Below are 16,823 nucleotides of genomic sequence, written 5' to 3'. Positions count from 1 at the left end.
ACAATACTAACAAACAAAATATATAATAATTCCCATAAGTGTAGAGAAATTAATCCATCAATTTACATCATGTTTCAAAGGTGTCTATACTTGTATAAGAGGAAATGAAGACACAAAACAAGTATCTAATTGGTAAGATAAATAAAGTCCTGTTTTGTTTTGAAATTTTTCTATTTTAATTTATGTTTTGGTTGTTTTTCTTTCTTGTCTTTCCTTTTTTAAGATTTAATGATAAAAAAAAAATCTGGTGTTCATTGTTGTATTCACAAAGATCTAAAATCAGGAAACAAAATACAGACAGTGTAGGCAGGAATTTAACCCAGAAAGATCCAAAGCATGGCAAATTTATTGAAGGCAGAAAAGTTGAAAATATAGCTGTGAAATTATGTATAGTAGCAAACTCTAAATTATAAGTGATCATCAATGAAAATTTTTCACCCCTTCATCAACGAAAATTTCACCCCAATCAACACATGCCCAAAAGGGAAATTATTCTTATTATTCCCCCTGTCTCATCTTGTAAACTACCTAATGCTGTCAAAACCTTCGATGAAAAACTACTATAAATCCCAGAAAACATAACCTATCCTAATAAAAAAACATGATAATCCAATTCGAAATGTAATTGGCTGTTTGGGAAATAGTAAAATTAACAGTAAGAACAACTTTTCTGTATTATAAACATGTCACACACATCCATCCTATTTAAGTCTATTAAATTGCAATATTTATAAGGGTATTAATTGACCTTAAAGAGGAACATATATACAAAAGAACTTTTCAAGAAAAAATTTCTAGCTATTCCAGCAGAGTGTGATATAAGATGAAGAAAATACATAGAAGAAAACTCAAGCATCAATTTGATTATATTGACAAGATTCCATGTTTAGCTTCTGAAGCATTTGAAAATATAAGTCTTCCAAGCTTCAATTATCAGTCTGCTAGATGCTGGTAAAGCTAAAATACCCTATGGAAGAGATATTTAGAAAACATACAGATAAAACAAAACCAAGCTATCTGCTAAATTATAATTAATACTCTCATTTTATTCCTTTTTTCCAAAACAGAAACATTCTTACATTCTTGGGCAGCACATAAATGAACAAGAAAGAGTTTCCCAATAGGGAGAGCAGAAATAGTTTCAAGTTTCTTTATGGGGAAAAAAGGATGAATAATATACAAAGCCGTTACACAAAAGTCAGTACAGACAATATCTAATATTTGAAAAAAAAGTAAAAAACTTAGATATTACATCATAAAATATTTCAGGTATTTCAGCCACCTAGTATTTAAATACAGGGAACAAAAAATCTCAGCATACCCTAATCACCCAGTATTTAAATACAGGGACCAAAACCTTAGCAAAGCCTAATCATTGTGCAACGCCCACCTAAGTTTCCAAATTAACAATTTTAAACACTACAGGCAGGAAGGACAATTAATGATTTTCCAAAGTACCCCTATTACTTTCAACCAAATAAACCACAACTTACTGAAAGACAGTAATGGAAAAAAAAGAAAGAAAGAGGGGAAAAAAGAGGAGCACCATACAGACAGATAATGCAATTGCCATAAAAGTTGCAAGACTGTGGACCTAGTTAAAGCCAGCGCCGATTTCCTTCCGTTTCAGTTCTAAAGCGATGCGTTCGTTCTCAAGCTTCATCCTTTCATTTTCCAGACTCAGTTTCTCCAACTCCCGGTCCTTCTTCTTACTAAACCTCTGCCACTTTAATCTCTGTTTCTCTAGTTCCAACATCTCAACCTGTATCTGTAGCTTTTGTTCCTCAAGCTGAAGCGAGCGAGATTCAAACCATTGCTTTTGAAACCAAGCTGTTCGCACGCTTTCGGGTAAACCTTGATTCACATCGGATTGGACCATCTGTCCATGGGGATAAGAACTTTTGCTGTAGTGCTGACAATTTAAAGAGTTACCAAAACTAGTAGAATCTTCTTGGCAGTGTCCTTGTTTCAATTTCTTCATAGACCCGTATGCTCCTCTACTATCTCCATGGGAAGTATAGTTCTCTTCGAAGTCATCATGATCATCGAATTCGGCATCTTGATCATCTTCGTCATGATCATCATGATGGGACTTTCTCAAATCATCATTATCATGATCATCCCTATTTCGAAGTGCTAACTGCAGTGAACGCTGCAGCGCAGGATCATGGGGTAAATGCAGCCTATTACCATTATGGTAAGAACACATCTCTTCATAGAAGAGGTGTTTCGAGCTTAATATTTTCCGAACATCATCCTTTTCCTTCTCAGAAAGATAATCTATTACATCCAAAAGTGTGGGATTCTCAACAACCTGACAAGAAGTGCCCCTTCCAAGCATATCATTAAGCTTCTTATACCTTTTATTAAGATCATTAAACTTATCCTCACACTGCTGAGGAGAAACATGATAACCCCTTTCGGCCATGACCTTAGAAACAGACTTCCACTTACCTTTCTTCTGTAGGACGGCAAATCTCCTTCTTCCTCCACCACCGCCGTCCGAACTTCCATCCTCTCCTATGTAAGAAACAGCTGTTATGAGAAGCCTTACCATCTTATCAGTCCACTTCACTCGCTGCCAAGGCGATCCCTTTTTCCCTCTACCAGCTTCATGGTGACCATCACCACCTTCTTCATTAAAGCTCGGCTCATCTTCCTCGCTTGCCGAGTTTTTGCTTCTTTCTCCCTTAGCAAAGTCTGTCAGCGAAATGGTTTGATCACAGCCCTGTAAGTTCCCCATTGTAAGTGGAAAACCCTCATGAACCGAGGACCCTTGCCGCGGAAGATTTTGATGTTGTTGATGCATGGTATGAGGATGCTGTCCCTGGTGATGAACCCGAATCGAACCGGGCAAATCAAAACCACCAAAAGAAGCCCCACCTTGCATCAAACCTCCCTGTGACAAATTTCCTTCCATTTCTTCTCCCAAACAACAACCTCAGATCACACCAATAACCCCATTACACCTCAAATCCTACTTCATGCCCAATTCTTTAGAAGTTCCTTTCAATTAATATGCAGATCAAATCATACAAAAAAACATGTATATTCAATTCCAAATCTATTATCCCTCTAGATCTTCAGGCAAAAGCAACCCTCAATCTATTATCCCAAAATATAATCTCAGATAAACCAATATTCTCTATCAACAAACTCACATGGCAAAAAAGCGAGGGGCTTCAACTCATAAATAGCATCCCAAGAAGTAAAGACTAAAAAGGGAATGCTCAAAACACAGTAACAAGAGAACAACTAGAAGTAAGAACTGAAGAACATAACAAGGGAAGCCCAAGCTTACTTATCTGCAATGAACAGCACCAACCCAGAAGCAAAGAAATGAGCTTTTTGCAACCAACCGCAGAATCCGGAGCTGAAGATCACAAGAAGAATCTCCTATCACAAGTAGGAGACATTAAGAACCCTAGCGAAAAAAGTGGGACACAAGATACTCCTTTTTTTTTTTTGGTTCAGATGAATTGTATAATTCCTAATCTAGATATATCACATAACATATTCATATACTTTTCACACATTGACCACACGTTACAGAAATAGCTAAGAGATTTTTTATTTGTTGAAGAACAAAAGAAGAAGATGGACAACATGAGAAAAAGCGTGTGCTTTCTCACTTCTCACTTATATGAATTTAGTTTCTACCTATTATTAAAATTAAAGTACTTATTTTGTATCACATCTACAAAATAATTAATCTTCTTGATTAATTCACTTACTCACTTAATTAAGTACCAGATAATAATTACTTGACCAATAATAAATTTTCAAATAAAATTAAAATAAATCGGAAAAGTGGGGCTTGTGGCAAGCTCGTTTGATAGTTGCAAATACGTAAGAAGACGCCAAATGAAAGAACCTTTAACAGGTTCAATGTATGCTAAGATCCTGTGGGGTCCACCCAACCAAAGTTGATGTCACAATTGAATACTCCTAAACCGTATATTATTGGAGATAATGCCAAGCACATCATAGTCGGCACAATTTAATACAAATTTTCATGCTTTAATTTAATATTTAATCCTTCTTTTTCTTGCAACTTGGCGGTCTAATTGAGGCAGATCTATCTAACTAAGCACAAAGAACAAGCTCAGGTTCATGCATCTTATGTCTTTTTAATTTAATTAATTAGTAATTTAATATATCCACTCTCCAATATATCATGAAAGGGCCCTCTGTTTTTTCCAGCAATATAGTAACTTGTCAATATAGTAATAGTAGTATTGGAGTAGAGTGTGGGTGTGAACATAGGGTTTTAAAAGTAATCTTCACTGATTTCTAGATAATGACAAATGTGTCACATTTTATTATATAGTTGAGAACAATATAGAATGTTCAAGTTGAAATATATTATTGTAACCCGTATATACACAATGAGTACTGGAAATGTGCAAAGGAATCATGTGGGGTTCAATTATACAAAGTTTGCTGACTCAGTGACTCTTGGAATGATTCATTGCCCATACGTTTATCAAATTTGTATAATTGGAACATTATATCGGAATATGTTGCAATATTCAATTCTTGCTATTTTGTAGCCAAATTGTTTTAAATAAATTGAAGGGCTGAACAGAAACTACTAGAGGTATAGCGATTTCTAAATGATATACATGTTATATAAATCAATGCTAGGTATAACAGTTTATGAGAAAATGATAGATAGTATAATCGCTATAACAGATTATGTATATGTAGATTATTTGTGCGTTATTGTTATCTAATTTTTTCGGATGGATCAAAGTAGAGTAATTAGAATGATCTTAAATTAATTTGTTATTAAACAAAATTCTAAAGAAGGTAAAATAACGCACTATTACGCAACACCATCTTCGATTCTTAGTTTAATGATTTTTTTTCTTATTTGATAAATAATCATATTATTATTTTAGTTGTCAAATATTAATTATAATTATCTTTAATTTTGTTAAAAAATATTGATATCGGTCTAATTATTAAATTTTACATTTTTTTAGATTCTTTTATAACATTAATTTAAAACTCTTTTAACCACTCCACCTTAACCTATCTGAGAGATTTGGATAATAATAATGTACAAATAATTCACATATGTATAATCCGTTATAAGATGCCAGAAATTAAATTATGTTACCTATTATTTCTTTGCAAACCACTATACCCAGCAGCAATTTATATAATATGCATATCATTTAAAAACTGTTATACCCTCTAGCAGTTTTTGCTCAATTCTTTTTTCCACAAAATTCATGTTATTTTTTAGCAGATTACATTCTATTTAAAAACTACTATATTATGTATATATAGATATAGAAAAATTACGAATACATTCTGTATTAAAAAGCTATAGTTTAATAAATATAAAATTTCAATCAATTTATTTAAGTAACTTGCCTTCTTTTTATCGAATTCAAAAAAAAAAATAAACAATCTAATCTAAATACATCGTAACTTTTTAAAATTAAATCTAATTTACAATAGTCATTATCATTGATTTTAACTTTAACCACTCGAATAACTATATAAATAGATAAATTGATTATCTTCATTTATTCAATGCGTACATTTTTTTTATAAATAAATCGTAATTATAGTTTTTTTTTTGTCAAATGAGTTAGATCTTTAATCCTAAACATTACATTATTACGATAATAATTACATCTTAGACACACGAGTTCCTAACAAGAGTTGCAATGCCTAAAAACTTTTATATAAATTTTTTTTAACATCATCTAAGTCCAACAATTAGAACCGCACTCAAAACCCGACCCATCTAATTTGGTATTCATCGCCACCAACAATTTTATGTTGAATTTTATTTGCATGTCATTTGAATTGTCTCCAATTTTATACATTATATCACAAATTTATATATATTATCTACTTATATACCTAATATTTTTTAAGAGTTTTTATTCACGATTTGATTTTGTTAAAATTTGAATTTAAGTATAACATATTAAGACTCAACTTTTTTTAAAATGGACGTTCTTGAAAAATAGTACTAATTTTTTTAGGACCAAACTCCTTTCTCCTTATCCGTCTGTTAGGGCATAAACTCAAACTTCAGTAGCCACAATAAGTGTAGTGCATAATTCCATTATTTTTCAACTAAAATCGTGTTTTTCCAACGTTGTAGTGCATAACAATGTCGTCTTAGTGCTGTTGTTCCAACATTCTTGAAATATGAAAGAAATAGAGCATGAAATTAAAGAGAAAAATATAAGAACAAGATCAAATGCAATAGAAGAGGAAGAAGAAATCTTGGAATACGAAGAAGAAGACATAGAGGAAGGTGTAGAGAAATGCAATCACAGCCTAGTAGAAAAGCTGGTGACAGACAAAAACATCAATCTAACATGAGTCCAAACGGCTATGTTCGACATTTGGAGAAGGCCAGAAGGCTTTAAGATGGTAGAGATCAAGCCAAAACTTTTTCAGTTTTTCTTCATAAGGAAATAGACATGAGAAGAGTTCTGAAAGGAAACCCATGGATGTTTCGAAACTCATGGCTACTAATCAGGAAATGGGAAAGAGGAGCAAACCCAGCAGAAATGAATTTTTCTAGAACAGAAATTAAATTTCAAATATGGAACATGCCAGAGCATTGCAAGACAACAACTTTAGGAAGAAAAATTGCTGCTAGGGTGGAAGAAGTTATGGAATGCAATGTATTTTCAGCGGGTCCAAGAAAAGGAAACTTTCTTAAAGCATCAGTCATGATAAAGATAGAGGATCCACTGAAAGAAGGCTTAAACATGGGGAGTAAGCGAGATAGTTTAACAAAGGTGGAGTTCAAATATAAAAGGCTGGCCACATTTTGCTACTTTTGTGGTAGGATCGGACATGATGTAGCAAACTGTGAGATAACAGAAGTAGAAGAAGAGCACATCAGTAGTTCAAAAAAAGGGTTGGGAGCTTGACTATGAGCAGATATAACAGGCAATAAGGTGGAGCAATCGGCAGAACAAGAGAAGCCAACCAAAACGGGAGACAAAGAAACTGAGAAAGGAACGTAACAAGGAAAGGGAGAGGTGTTGGAAAAAATGGCTAAGTTAACTATGAAGGAAAAGAGCCAGCAATGCATAGAATACAAGGAAGGAGGCAAAGTTTCAAACAAGGAGAAAATGCCATATACATCAAACAGAAGAGGCTAAAACTATTACCATCGAAGAGACGAATAGAAAGGCTACAAATCAGGGAGAAGAAGATGGAGAAAAAGGAAAGAAAGTAGATTAGGAAATAAAAGAACAGAAGAAGGACAAAGAAAAAATAGAGGAAGAGGAGGAATCTCAACTTCAGAAAAATCAAAAGAAATAGAAGAGGATGGCAAGAGAAGCACCACTAAGAATAACATGTCAGGAAACTAAAGTGCCAGAACAAAATAAAAAGAGAAAAGAAGAAGACATAGAAATGGAAGATAGGGAGACGGGAGGCAGCAGTAAACGCTACCAAGCAAGGAGCAAAAATACACAGGCAAAAGCTGCAGGGCAGCCCTGCCAAATCCGATGAAGATAATTAGTTGGAACTGTCGTGGGCTTGGGAACTCATGGACAGTGAGAGTTTTGAACAAGCTCTTGAAACAGAAAAATTCCAACCTCGTTTTTTTAATGGAGCGAGGAGAAATATTGACGAATTAAATCGTATTAGAAATAGAGGAGGAATGGAAAACATTATGGGGTTTGATTGTGAATGGAAAGGAAGAAGTAGAGCGGGAGGTTTGACGGTTATGTGGGATAGCTCTATTTTTTTGGAAGTATTATCTATATCTTTGAATTATATAGACATGAGGGTAAAAATAGTAGAAGCTGGACAACAATGGAGGATTACGAAGTTCTATGAGAATTCGGATGCAGCCAACAAGCAAAAATCATGGGATCTCTTGAGCTTTCTTGGTCAATCTCAAAACATGCCATGGTTGGTGTTTGGAGATTTTAACCAAATCTTGAAATAGAAAGAGAAGACAGGGGGATTGCCAGTTCTTATAGCCAAATGAAAGACTCTCAAGAAGTACTACAAATAAATCAGCTGCTAGACTTGGAGTTTGTGGGACACTATTTTACGTGGACAAACAACCAACCGGGAGACATGAACATTCAAGAGAGACTCGACAGGGCAGTTGCAACAATTGACTGGAAGGAAGATTTCTTAGAAACAATTGTAAGGCACTTACAGAGATACAGATCAGATCACTGTCCACTCTTAATTGATGTAACAGGTCAAGAGAACAAAAGAATGAGGAAGAGGCCAAATATCTTCAAATTTGAAAAAATGTGGCTTCAAAACCAAGAGTGTAAAGAAGTAATATCCAAGGGCTGGTCGGGTAGTGCAGAACATTTAAAATGGAAGCTGGAAAATTGTGGAAGAAAGCTACAACAATGGAAAAAACAGAATTTTGGACAACTATCAAAGAAGATCAAAGAGAAGCAGGATTCTATAGAGCATCTCACAACCCTCCCGCAATCTAAATCAACCATCATAAGACTAAAAGAGACACACACAGAGTTAGACGATTTGTTGTACCAGGAAGAGATTAAGTGAGAACAAAGATCTAGAGCAACGTGGCTTAAAGCGGGGGACAAAAATACTAAATATTTTCATCAGAAAGCATCACAAAGGAACAAAAGAAATCATATAGAAAGTATTACTGATGATGCAGGAATTCCTTTTGAAGATGAGGAGAAAATAGAGAAAATTATAGTGAACTTTTATGAGGAATTGTTCAAGACCGAAGGGACGATAGAGGAAGAATAAGTGGTTGCAGTGGTGGGAGGCAGAGTCTCGTAAAAGACTTTTAATATTTTGGAGGACGACTTCACACGAGAGGAAGTCAGAATAGCTTTAAAGCACATGCACCCAACTAAAGCTCCCGGATCGGATGGAATGTCGGCACTCTTCTACCAAAGGATGCGGGATATTGTGGGAGAGGAAACTTCCAAGTGGATCCTTAACTGTCTAAATGGGGAGGGAGACTTTGAAGGGATGAACAATACCTTTTTTGTCTAATCCCCAAAACAAAGACCCCAAAGCACACTAGAGAGTATAGGTCGATATCTCTTTGCAATGTGATTTTCAAGCTAGCAACAAAGGTCATTGTGAACAGACTAAAGCAAATTCTACCAAAAATTGTGGGAGAGTACCAAAATACCTTTATTTCGGGTAGATTAATTATGGACAATAGCTTAATGACTTTTGATATATTCCACTATATGAGGAGAAAGGTAAACAGAGCAAAGGATTTTGTGGGCATAAAGTTAGATATGACTAAAGCATATGATCGGACCGAATGGAGTTTTCTCTTGGCGGTTTTCATGTCTATGGGATTCCCACAAAAGTGGATGAAACTAATAAAAAATGCATCAACTCAGTGTCTTTCAAAGAGTTTCAAAGAGTACTTATTAATGGTTGTCCCTCAAAGAGTTTCAAACCCACTAGAGGCATAAGGTAAGGGGATCCCCTTTCCCCATACCTGTTTATATTATGTGTGGAAATATTCTCGGATCTCCTTATCAAGGCTTAGGAAAGGCAAGCGATTTAGGGAATAAAGATAGTTAGAAATGTACCCGAAATATCACACATTTTTTTTGTGGATGACAGCATTCTCTTCATAAGAGCAGCTGATCAAGACATCACTGAAGTGAAGGAAATTCTACAAACATACCAGTTAGCTTCAAGCCAAAGGATCAATTTAGATAAATCGAAAATCTCTTTAGCCAAAATGTGCCTCCTCTCAAACAGATGCTTATCCAAGAATGGATTTTAATGATTAAGGCAGTGGAAAACCATTTAAAGTACTTGAGAATTCTAACTTTATTAGAAGATCTAAGAAACAAATCTTTGATTTTGTCCAAGATAGAATTTGGAAGAAGTTGAAGGGATGGAAGGAGAATAGCCTTTCCAAAGTGGAGAAAGAAGTTCTTATAAAATTAGTCGCTCAAGCAATCCCTTCATATATTATGGGTTGTTTCAAAATGCCCAAAAGCTCATGTCATCATATAGAGAGCATGATTAGTAAATTTTACTGGGGGAGCAAAAATGAAAAAAGGAAGGTGCATTGGGTTAGATGGTCAAAATTGAATTTGGCAAAGCAAGAAGGGGGGCTAGGATTTAGAAGCTTTAAAGCTTTTAATCAAGCACTTTTGGCCAAAACAAGGATGGAGATTGATTAAATTCCCTAATTCACTAGCAGCAAGGATATTGAAAGCCAAATACTACCACAAAAAATCTTTTCTCAAGTTAGTTATAGGAAACATGCCAAACTACACTTGGAGAAGTATTTGGAATGCTAACTGGGTTCTAAATCTGGAAGGCTTGTGAAGGATTAGTAATGGCAGATCAATTAGAATAAAGGAAGACTCATGGCTTCCGAATCAAAACGGATTCAGAATTTGGAGTACCTGCTCGAGTTTTGATTCGGAAATCAGGGTGGAACAACTTATTGATCAGGAAACTATTCGATGGAGAAAGGACATCATCAAACAGAATTTCTTTCATTTTGAAGCAGAACAGATACTTAACATTCTTCTAGACCATAACTAACAAGAAGACTACTACTATTGGAAAGAATCAAAGAATGGAGAATATGAGGTTAAGAAAGCTTACCACCTCATCCGCTCTCGGCCACAAAACCACGCTCACTCCAGCAAGCAGGAGCACCGGAATAGATTTCTTTAAAAGCTCTTTTAGAACACAAAAGCATTGAACCGCACCCTTAATTTCATATGGAGATTGTTAACATCATCCTTGCCAACTAAAATTAATATTAAAAAAAAGTGGTATCACATGCACATCACTTTATCCAAGATGTTGGAGAAAGGAATAGACAGAAGAACACATATTCAGAGACTATATCTAGGCATAATGATTTTGGGTTGCTAGTCCTTTCAACCTCCAAACAGAGACAGCACAGAACCACCTAATTGGAGCTTGGATTGAAGAATCACTAAACCAAATCGAAAAGAGAGAAAGAGGTCTATTTCTTGAATGCCTACATGCAATATGGTGAGAAGAAACAAATTAATTTTTGAAGATAAAGAAATAGACATACAAAAATTAGTGAATAGAGCAAATCTTAGATACCAGGAATTCACAGCCATGTCAAGACAGACAAAAAACTTCACAGCAAAGCCACCACAAGAGAGTCGCAGTTCAATGTGTTGGATGCCGTCGGAGCCAAATCTCTTTAAATTGAATGTGGATGCAGCAATTTCAAAGGAAGGACCGAATGGTGGAGGAACAGTTATTAGAAATTTTGAAGGAAAAATTATGGTTTTAGCTACTTGGTTATTTTCAACCACATTTATAATTGAAGCGGAAGTCACAGTTTGCCTTTTGGCCTTAACTTAGCCTTGGATTGTTGTTTTTTTTATTTAGTTTTAGAAGGAGATAACGTAGATGTTATTAGAGCCTTGAAGGAGAATGACATTCACATAAATTATTTTGAAACTTTAGTGTCAAATTATAAAGATGTTTTAGATAAATTTAAACTTATTTACATTTCTCATGTAAAAAAAGAGGGAAATAGAGTAGCCCATGCTTTGGCCAAATTAGCTCTGACCCAACTAAATGTTATATGGTTGGAAGAGGCTCCTAAACATGTAACTAATTTGGTCCATTTGGATATTTTGGGTTCTTCTATTTGAATACAATTTATTTCCTTTCAAAAAAAAATACAACATATTAAGAGGCATACTAATATGTCATTTCAACTAAATTTTAGCTGCCAACATATATCTTTCTTTTTTTTTGACAAGGTAAATAGGTAATTTTCATTCATGAATAAGACCCATAATATTTAAATAGGCTAAATTACATATAAAGGAAGATGCATCTTCTATCCACACTGTATTTAGATTAGTAAGAGCCAATTGAGCCAATTTATGAGCTACCCTATTACTATTCCTTTTTACATGAGAGTACTCTACTGATCTAAGGCTATTAGCTAAACTTAAACAATCACTAATAAATGAACCAAAATAATTTTTAAGGACTTTTTTTTAAGACTTTGAATGACTTCAACATTGTCACTCTTAATTATTACATCAAAAAAGCAACATTCACAGGTCTTTTCTAAACCCATAAGACATGCAAGTACTTCAGATTCATGAGATTAAATAGATAAGAAAGCTTTGCATGTGGATGCCATCAAAATGTCTCCATTAGTGTCTCTAACTATCACACCAATACCCAATACTCCATCATCAATACTAGCGGCATCAACATTAATTTTAACTTTTGTGATGGGTGGTCTCTTTCAATTTTTAGTGCTTGTAGTTCCACGAGGTGATTCTACGATTTAGGATTTAGGGTTTAAGAACACAAAAGGAAAAAAAAAGATACAAGTTAGCCTAATTGACTCAACAAACACAAACAAGGAGCTGCCAAAAATAAAAACCAAAACCTGAAAGAGACAAGTCAGACAAAGACCTGCGACAGCAACAAGGAAAGAGAAAAATCTGGAGGAAGAAAACCAGAAGAGGAAGATACTGCAGCAGGATGAAATGGAAGTAGAATGGACAGGGCCAAAATTAAAGAAGAGAACTTCAGAGATGATTTATACTATGACAGAGGCTGCAGGACAGCCTTGCTAGGAGCAATGAGAATTATCAGATGGAACTTCCGTGGGCTTGGGAACCCATGGACAGTTCGAGCTTTGTCAAAGCTCATAAAACAAAAAGGACCCAACTTTGTCTTCTTAATGAAAACAAGGAGAAATGAGAAAGAAATGATGAGAATGAGGTACAAGGGAGGCTTAGCCAATGTTATAGTAGTGGATTGTGAAAGAGAAGGTCGCCAAAGAACACGTGGTCTAGCAGTTTTTTGGGATAACTTCATTAGAGTGCTTATACGGTCAATGTCAATTAACCACATCGATATGGAAGTAGAGATGATGGAAACACAACATATATCTTACTTAATTGTACGCGATAGTTATATATTCTTTTTTGAAATTGTTTGATTTTATTTGGACTTAGTCTTTATGTTTCAAAAAAAATAATTTTTATTTACTTTATGTCAAATACATATTATTTACAACTAATTTGGATTGGTTGAGTGGTCAGCTTACTCGTCCATTTAAACAAGTGTCGGGGGTTCGAATCCCACCCTATGTATGCAGCAACTCATTGATAAATTAGTTCTTGACCTGTCGAGTTAGGGGATGCCGTAGGTGCAAATTAAACTCTTTATTTATTGGACAAAAACATGAAAACTTAAAGAATTACTATTCTTCACTTCAATAAACCTAATGACACCCGGCCCATCTAGCCGCTGCCAAAAACCATTATTATTTTTCGAGATTACAAACATTTACTTACTCAATTATAGGAAAAAATAATTTAATAATGCTTACAAATTATATAATTCGTACCCATGGTGGGGAAATTAGGTAAGCAAATGGTAAACAGGTTGACTAACTCAGGTTGAAGACATTGACACCACCTTAAATGCCCCATCAAAAAACTTACCTTTATTTAAGGAAGCACCTACAAATATTATCATAAAGTCAGTAATATATATAATATTAGAAACATATATGTAAATAAATTATATAATATAGAATGTATTATAAAAATATATCGATAAAAAATATATTTTAAAATAAAAAAATATGTGTATATTTTTTACTAACAAAGTGATACGTATCAATTTTTTATGTTATAAAATTTATCGATAATAAAATTTATATTGAATCTTTTTAACAAAACATTTATTTTTTATTTTATTTTTGAGTTATTCTTTACAATATTTATTATTAAAAAATTTTTTTAGTTATAACTGTTAAAATNTGAATTGAATTTTTATTTATATTAGACTAAATACTAAAGTTTTTTTTTTTTTTGGGTTAAAAAAAAACTGGGGCAAAGCCTCCACTTTCCCCGCGGCGGGTATGTCCGTCCCTGCCTTTATTTTAATGGCAATTCTCAGGACACTATTCTGAAGGGAGGCCCAGAAAATGAAGAAAGTTTCGTATGATCCTCATAACACTATAAAGTAAAGGGGAAAAAAAATTAATTATCCTGCTTCTGGGAAACTGTTAACTGAGACTTAAACCATCAATAAAATCTATCATAGTAGCAGAAATATTATGAAAAGTATGCTTAAAATAAAATATACATGAGGTGATGATAGATATTAACAATTGGTTTTAATAAGTAGTGGGGGAGATACAATCTTAGCCCTGAGACTGAGCAGCATAAAGAGCTTTGATATCCTCAACATCATCGAAGCTACCAAGGAATATTGGAGATCGCTCATGCAATTTGTTTGGAACCAAATCAAGTGCCTGTTGAACAACATTCATATATCCATCATTTCATATATAATTCAGTAGCAAATTAAATGTCAACGTTATATTAATTACCCGTTGCTTGCCGGTGAAAGCTTGGCCTCCTGCCTGTTCTAGCAAGAATGACATTGGGAAAACTTCATATAGCACACTGCACCAAATTACCACACATGCTACACTATGTCACAAATTCTCATATATTCTAAACCATTTTCTTCAACAAAATCATGGCTTTACCGTAGTTTTCCATTTGGACTCTTTTTATCACCAGGGTACAAAAAGATACCTCCATACAACAGGGTGCGATGAACATCGGCTACCATGCTATTCATTAATTCAGAAGAACTGTTACATGTACTACTTTTATTTAAGTTGAAACTGAAAATGCAACAATGTGATATCTTATACCTTCCAATGTATCTTAGAGATTTTGGTGACGAACCATCCTTTGGAAACTTGCATTTCTCCACATATCTTAAACAGAACAAGTAAGATTCATAAAATGAATGATTGTCCAACATTGCATTACCGGGCCCAAAACATTGCAATGACACTACTGGATTAATATATACTTGGTTGTGGCAGCGTCCCAATTTTTTGCATTCCCTTCATTCACAGAGTAGATCTTGCCTTTCTTTGGGATCTGATTGTTAAACCACATATCAATCAAGTAATAAACATACTACTCTATATATTTAAATATTCAAAAATTATTTATCTTATATCTTTTAATTAAATATTAATTTTTTATTTTTTTAATAAATTAGGCATCACTTTTAAATACTATAGAAATTATCTTATATTAAATATATAATCTATTTATTTATTTGTTTTTGTTTTTAAATTGTGAAAACAAAAAAAGAAGAAACTAGAAGTGGATTAATGACCCCTAATTGGAGAGGCTAATATATTACCTTAATATCAGGGTGAGTTAGAATGAATTCTCCAAGTGATGGATCTAGGGTAAAACCGTTAACACCATTTCCAGTGCTTATAACAAGCTGCAAAATCAGCAGCAAAATATTAAAACAATTAATCTGTAAAATTGAAGACGACAGGAAATTTGATGATAGCATACCGTGCAAGAGCTACCATACATACAATAACCAGCTGCCAACATGTTCTTGCCAGGTTGAAGAACGTCTTGTAAGGTTGGTTCGTGCTCATCTTTCAGCATATAGATCCCAAATATCTACAACAAGTGCAATATCAAGCTATATGTAATTACGAGGAGTGTTAGGGATCGAACAACTTCTGTGATTTGTAATCATCAAGTAACTATCAATGATGTTTTTAATAGTGAGAGATTTCATTTAATAATATGGGATTACTAACTTTTCTGGTTATATGTTGGCTAGAATTTAATAAAGTTGTTGGGGCATAGACTTTTTCTAGAATTAGACTTTTTCTTGTAATTAATTCCAGTATCAAATTATAATTAATTAGCCTACCTACCGTGCCAATAGAAACACCACAATCAATGTTGGAAGAACCATCCAGCGGGTCAAAAACAACACAGTATCTGCAACATGCAAGCAATATAAGATTCAGAAATGAGGCAATTAATAATAAACAAGAATTAATTATGATTATTAACTAACTTTCCACGCTTGGAAGGCTCGACGATAGTTGCTTGCTCATCTTCTTCAGACACCAAGATGCTCTGCAAAGAAAAAGCATAAAGATTGAAGAGAGAGATGAGTGTATGTGTTGTTATAAGGTGGTTGAGGATGCATGAGTTACCGTGCGGCCGCTGCTAACCAAAGCCTTGACGAATACATCGTTGGAAAGCACATCGAGCTTCTTTTGCTCTTCGCCCTGAACGTTGGTGTCTCCGGCGAGTCCAATAAGCTTTGCAAGACCAGCCTTGCTGACAGCAGAGCACACAAACTTGCAGCCAAGAACAATGTGGCTCAGCAGAATGGAGAAGTCACCGCGAGAGTCAGGGTGCTTCGACTGCTCGTTCAACACGAATCGCGTTATTGTCATGAGATCCGTGCGTTGAGCATCCGCGCTGTGATCCATCTTCCTTCCGAGTTCCAACCTTTAATTTGATTAATTCAGTAGCTATGTATATATAGTGTTTTAGAATGATGAAGAGATGGGGCTATCTATGGGGAATGGAAGTTGTGGAGGACACGTGGGGGACGTAGAGAGCGCCTTTCGGCTGGGTGGTGCTCATGTCGATGCAGGATAATGATTTTCGTCCTCATTCTCCATCTTCATCATTCTGTCTTATTCACATCAATCCATATCTCTATATCTATATATGCTTAAGGTTCTGCTCTTCTTCGTAGTCGTTAGTCAATCTATTCCAACACACCATGCAACATTATTTCATTTCATTACTGCTCAGTATTCACGTCACAATTCTTCCGAATTTATTATTTTTAATTATTAATTAATTAATAATATTTAAAAATAGGTAAAAACTCATGTGCAGTCGACTTTGATAGCTGAAAGTTGTTAGATAAAAATTTAGTCAAATCGTCAAATCATCTAACGGCTCTCAAGTATCAATTTCACGTTAAATTGACTGACTGAG

General features: G+C 34.4%; 2 protein-coding genes across 4 annotated transcripts; both read right to left on the bottom strand.

Annotated features, from left to right (window-relative positions):
* Positions 1 to 1,025: 1,025 nt before the first annotated feature.
* Positions 1,026 to 3,302, bottom strand: LOC107467844 (uncharacterized). Its single transcript, XM_016087056.3, has one exon. The coding sequence runs from the start codon at positions 2,918 to 2,920 to the stop codon at positions 1,595 to 1,597; it is 1,326 nt and encodes a 441-aa protein (XP_015942542.1). The 5' UTR covers positions 2,921 to 3,302; the 3' UTR covers positions 1,026 to 1,594.
* Positions 3,303 to 13,166: 9,864 nt separating this feature from the next.
* On the bottom strand, positions 13,167 to 16,357 carry LOC107467878 (fructose-1,6-bisphosphatase, cytosolic). 3 transcript variants are annotated; one of them, XM_052254602.1, is made up of 11 exons: positions 16,022 to 16,354; positions 15,880 to 15,941; positions 15,734 to 15,800; positions 15,357 to 15,470; positions 15,193 to 15,279; positions 14,851 to 14,921; positions 14,687 to 14,752; positions 14,516 to 14,602; positions 14,354 to 14,429; positions 14,161 to 14,275; positions 13,167 to 13,475 (listed from the first exon to the last, which is right to left on the bottom strand). In XM_052254602.1, exons 1-10 carry the CDS (start codon positions 16,301 to 16,303, stop codon positions 14,165 to 14,167), a joined length of 1,023 nt encoding a protein of 340 aa, XP_052110562.1. In that variant the 5' UTR covers positions 16,304 to 16,354; the 3' UTR covers positions 13,167 to 13,475; positions 14,161 to 14,164. The 3 variants fall into 3 exon arrangements, with proteins under 3 accessions (XP_052110562.1, XP_015942582.1, XP_020987178.1); XM_016087096.3 differs by lacking the exon at positions 13,167 to 13,475 and having other exon boundaries at positions 13,985 to 14,275; positions 16,022 to 16,353; XM_021131519.2 differs by lacking the exons at positions 13,167 to 13,475; positions 14,516 to 14,602 and having other exon boundaries at positions 13,985 to 14,275; positions 16,022 to 16,357.
* Between the last annotated feature and the right edge of the window lie 466 nt (positions 16,358 to 16,823).

The sequence above is a fragment of the Arachis duranensis genome, chromosome 9, assembly GCF_000817695.3.
Source record: "Arachis duranensis cultivar V14167 chromosome 9, aradu.V14167.gnm2.J7QH, whole genome shotgun sequence".
Lineage (NCBI taxonomy): Eukaryota > Viridiplantae > Streptophyta > Magnoliopsida > Fabales > Fabaceae > Arachis > Arachis duranensis.
This window is presented reverse-complemented; position numbering and strand designations above follow the sequence as displayed.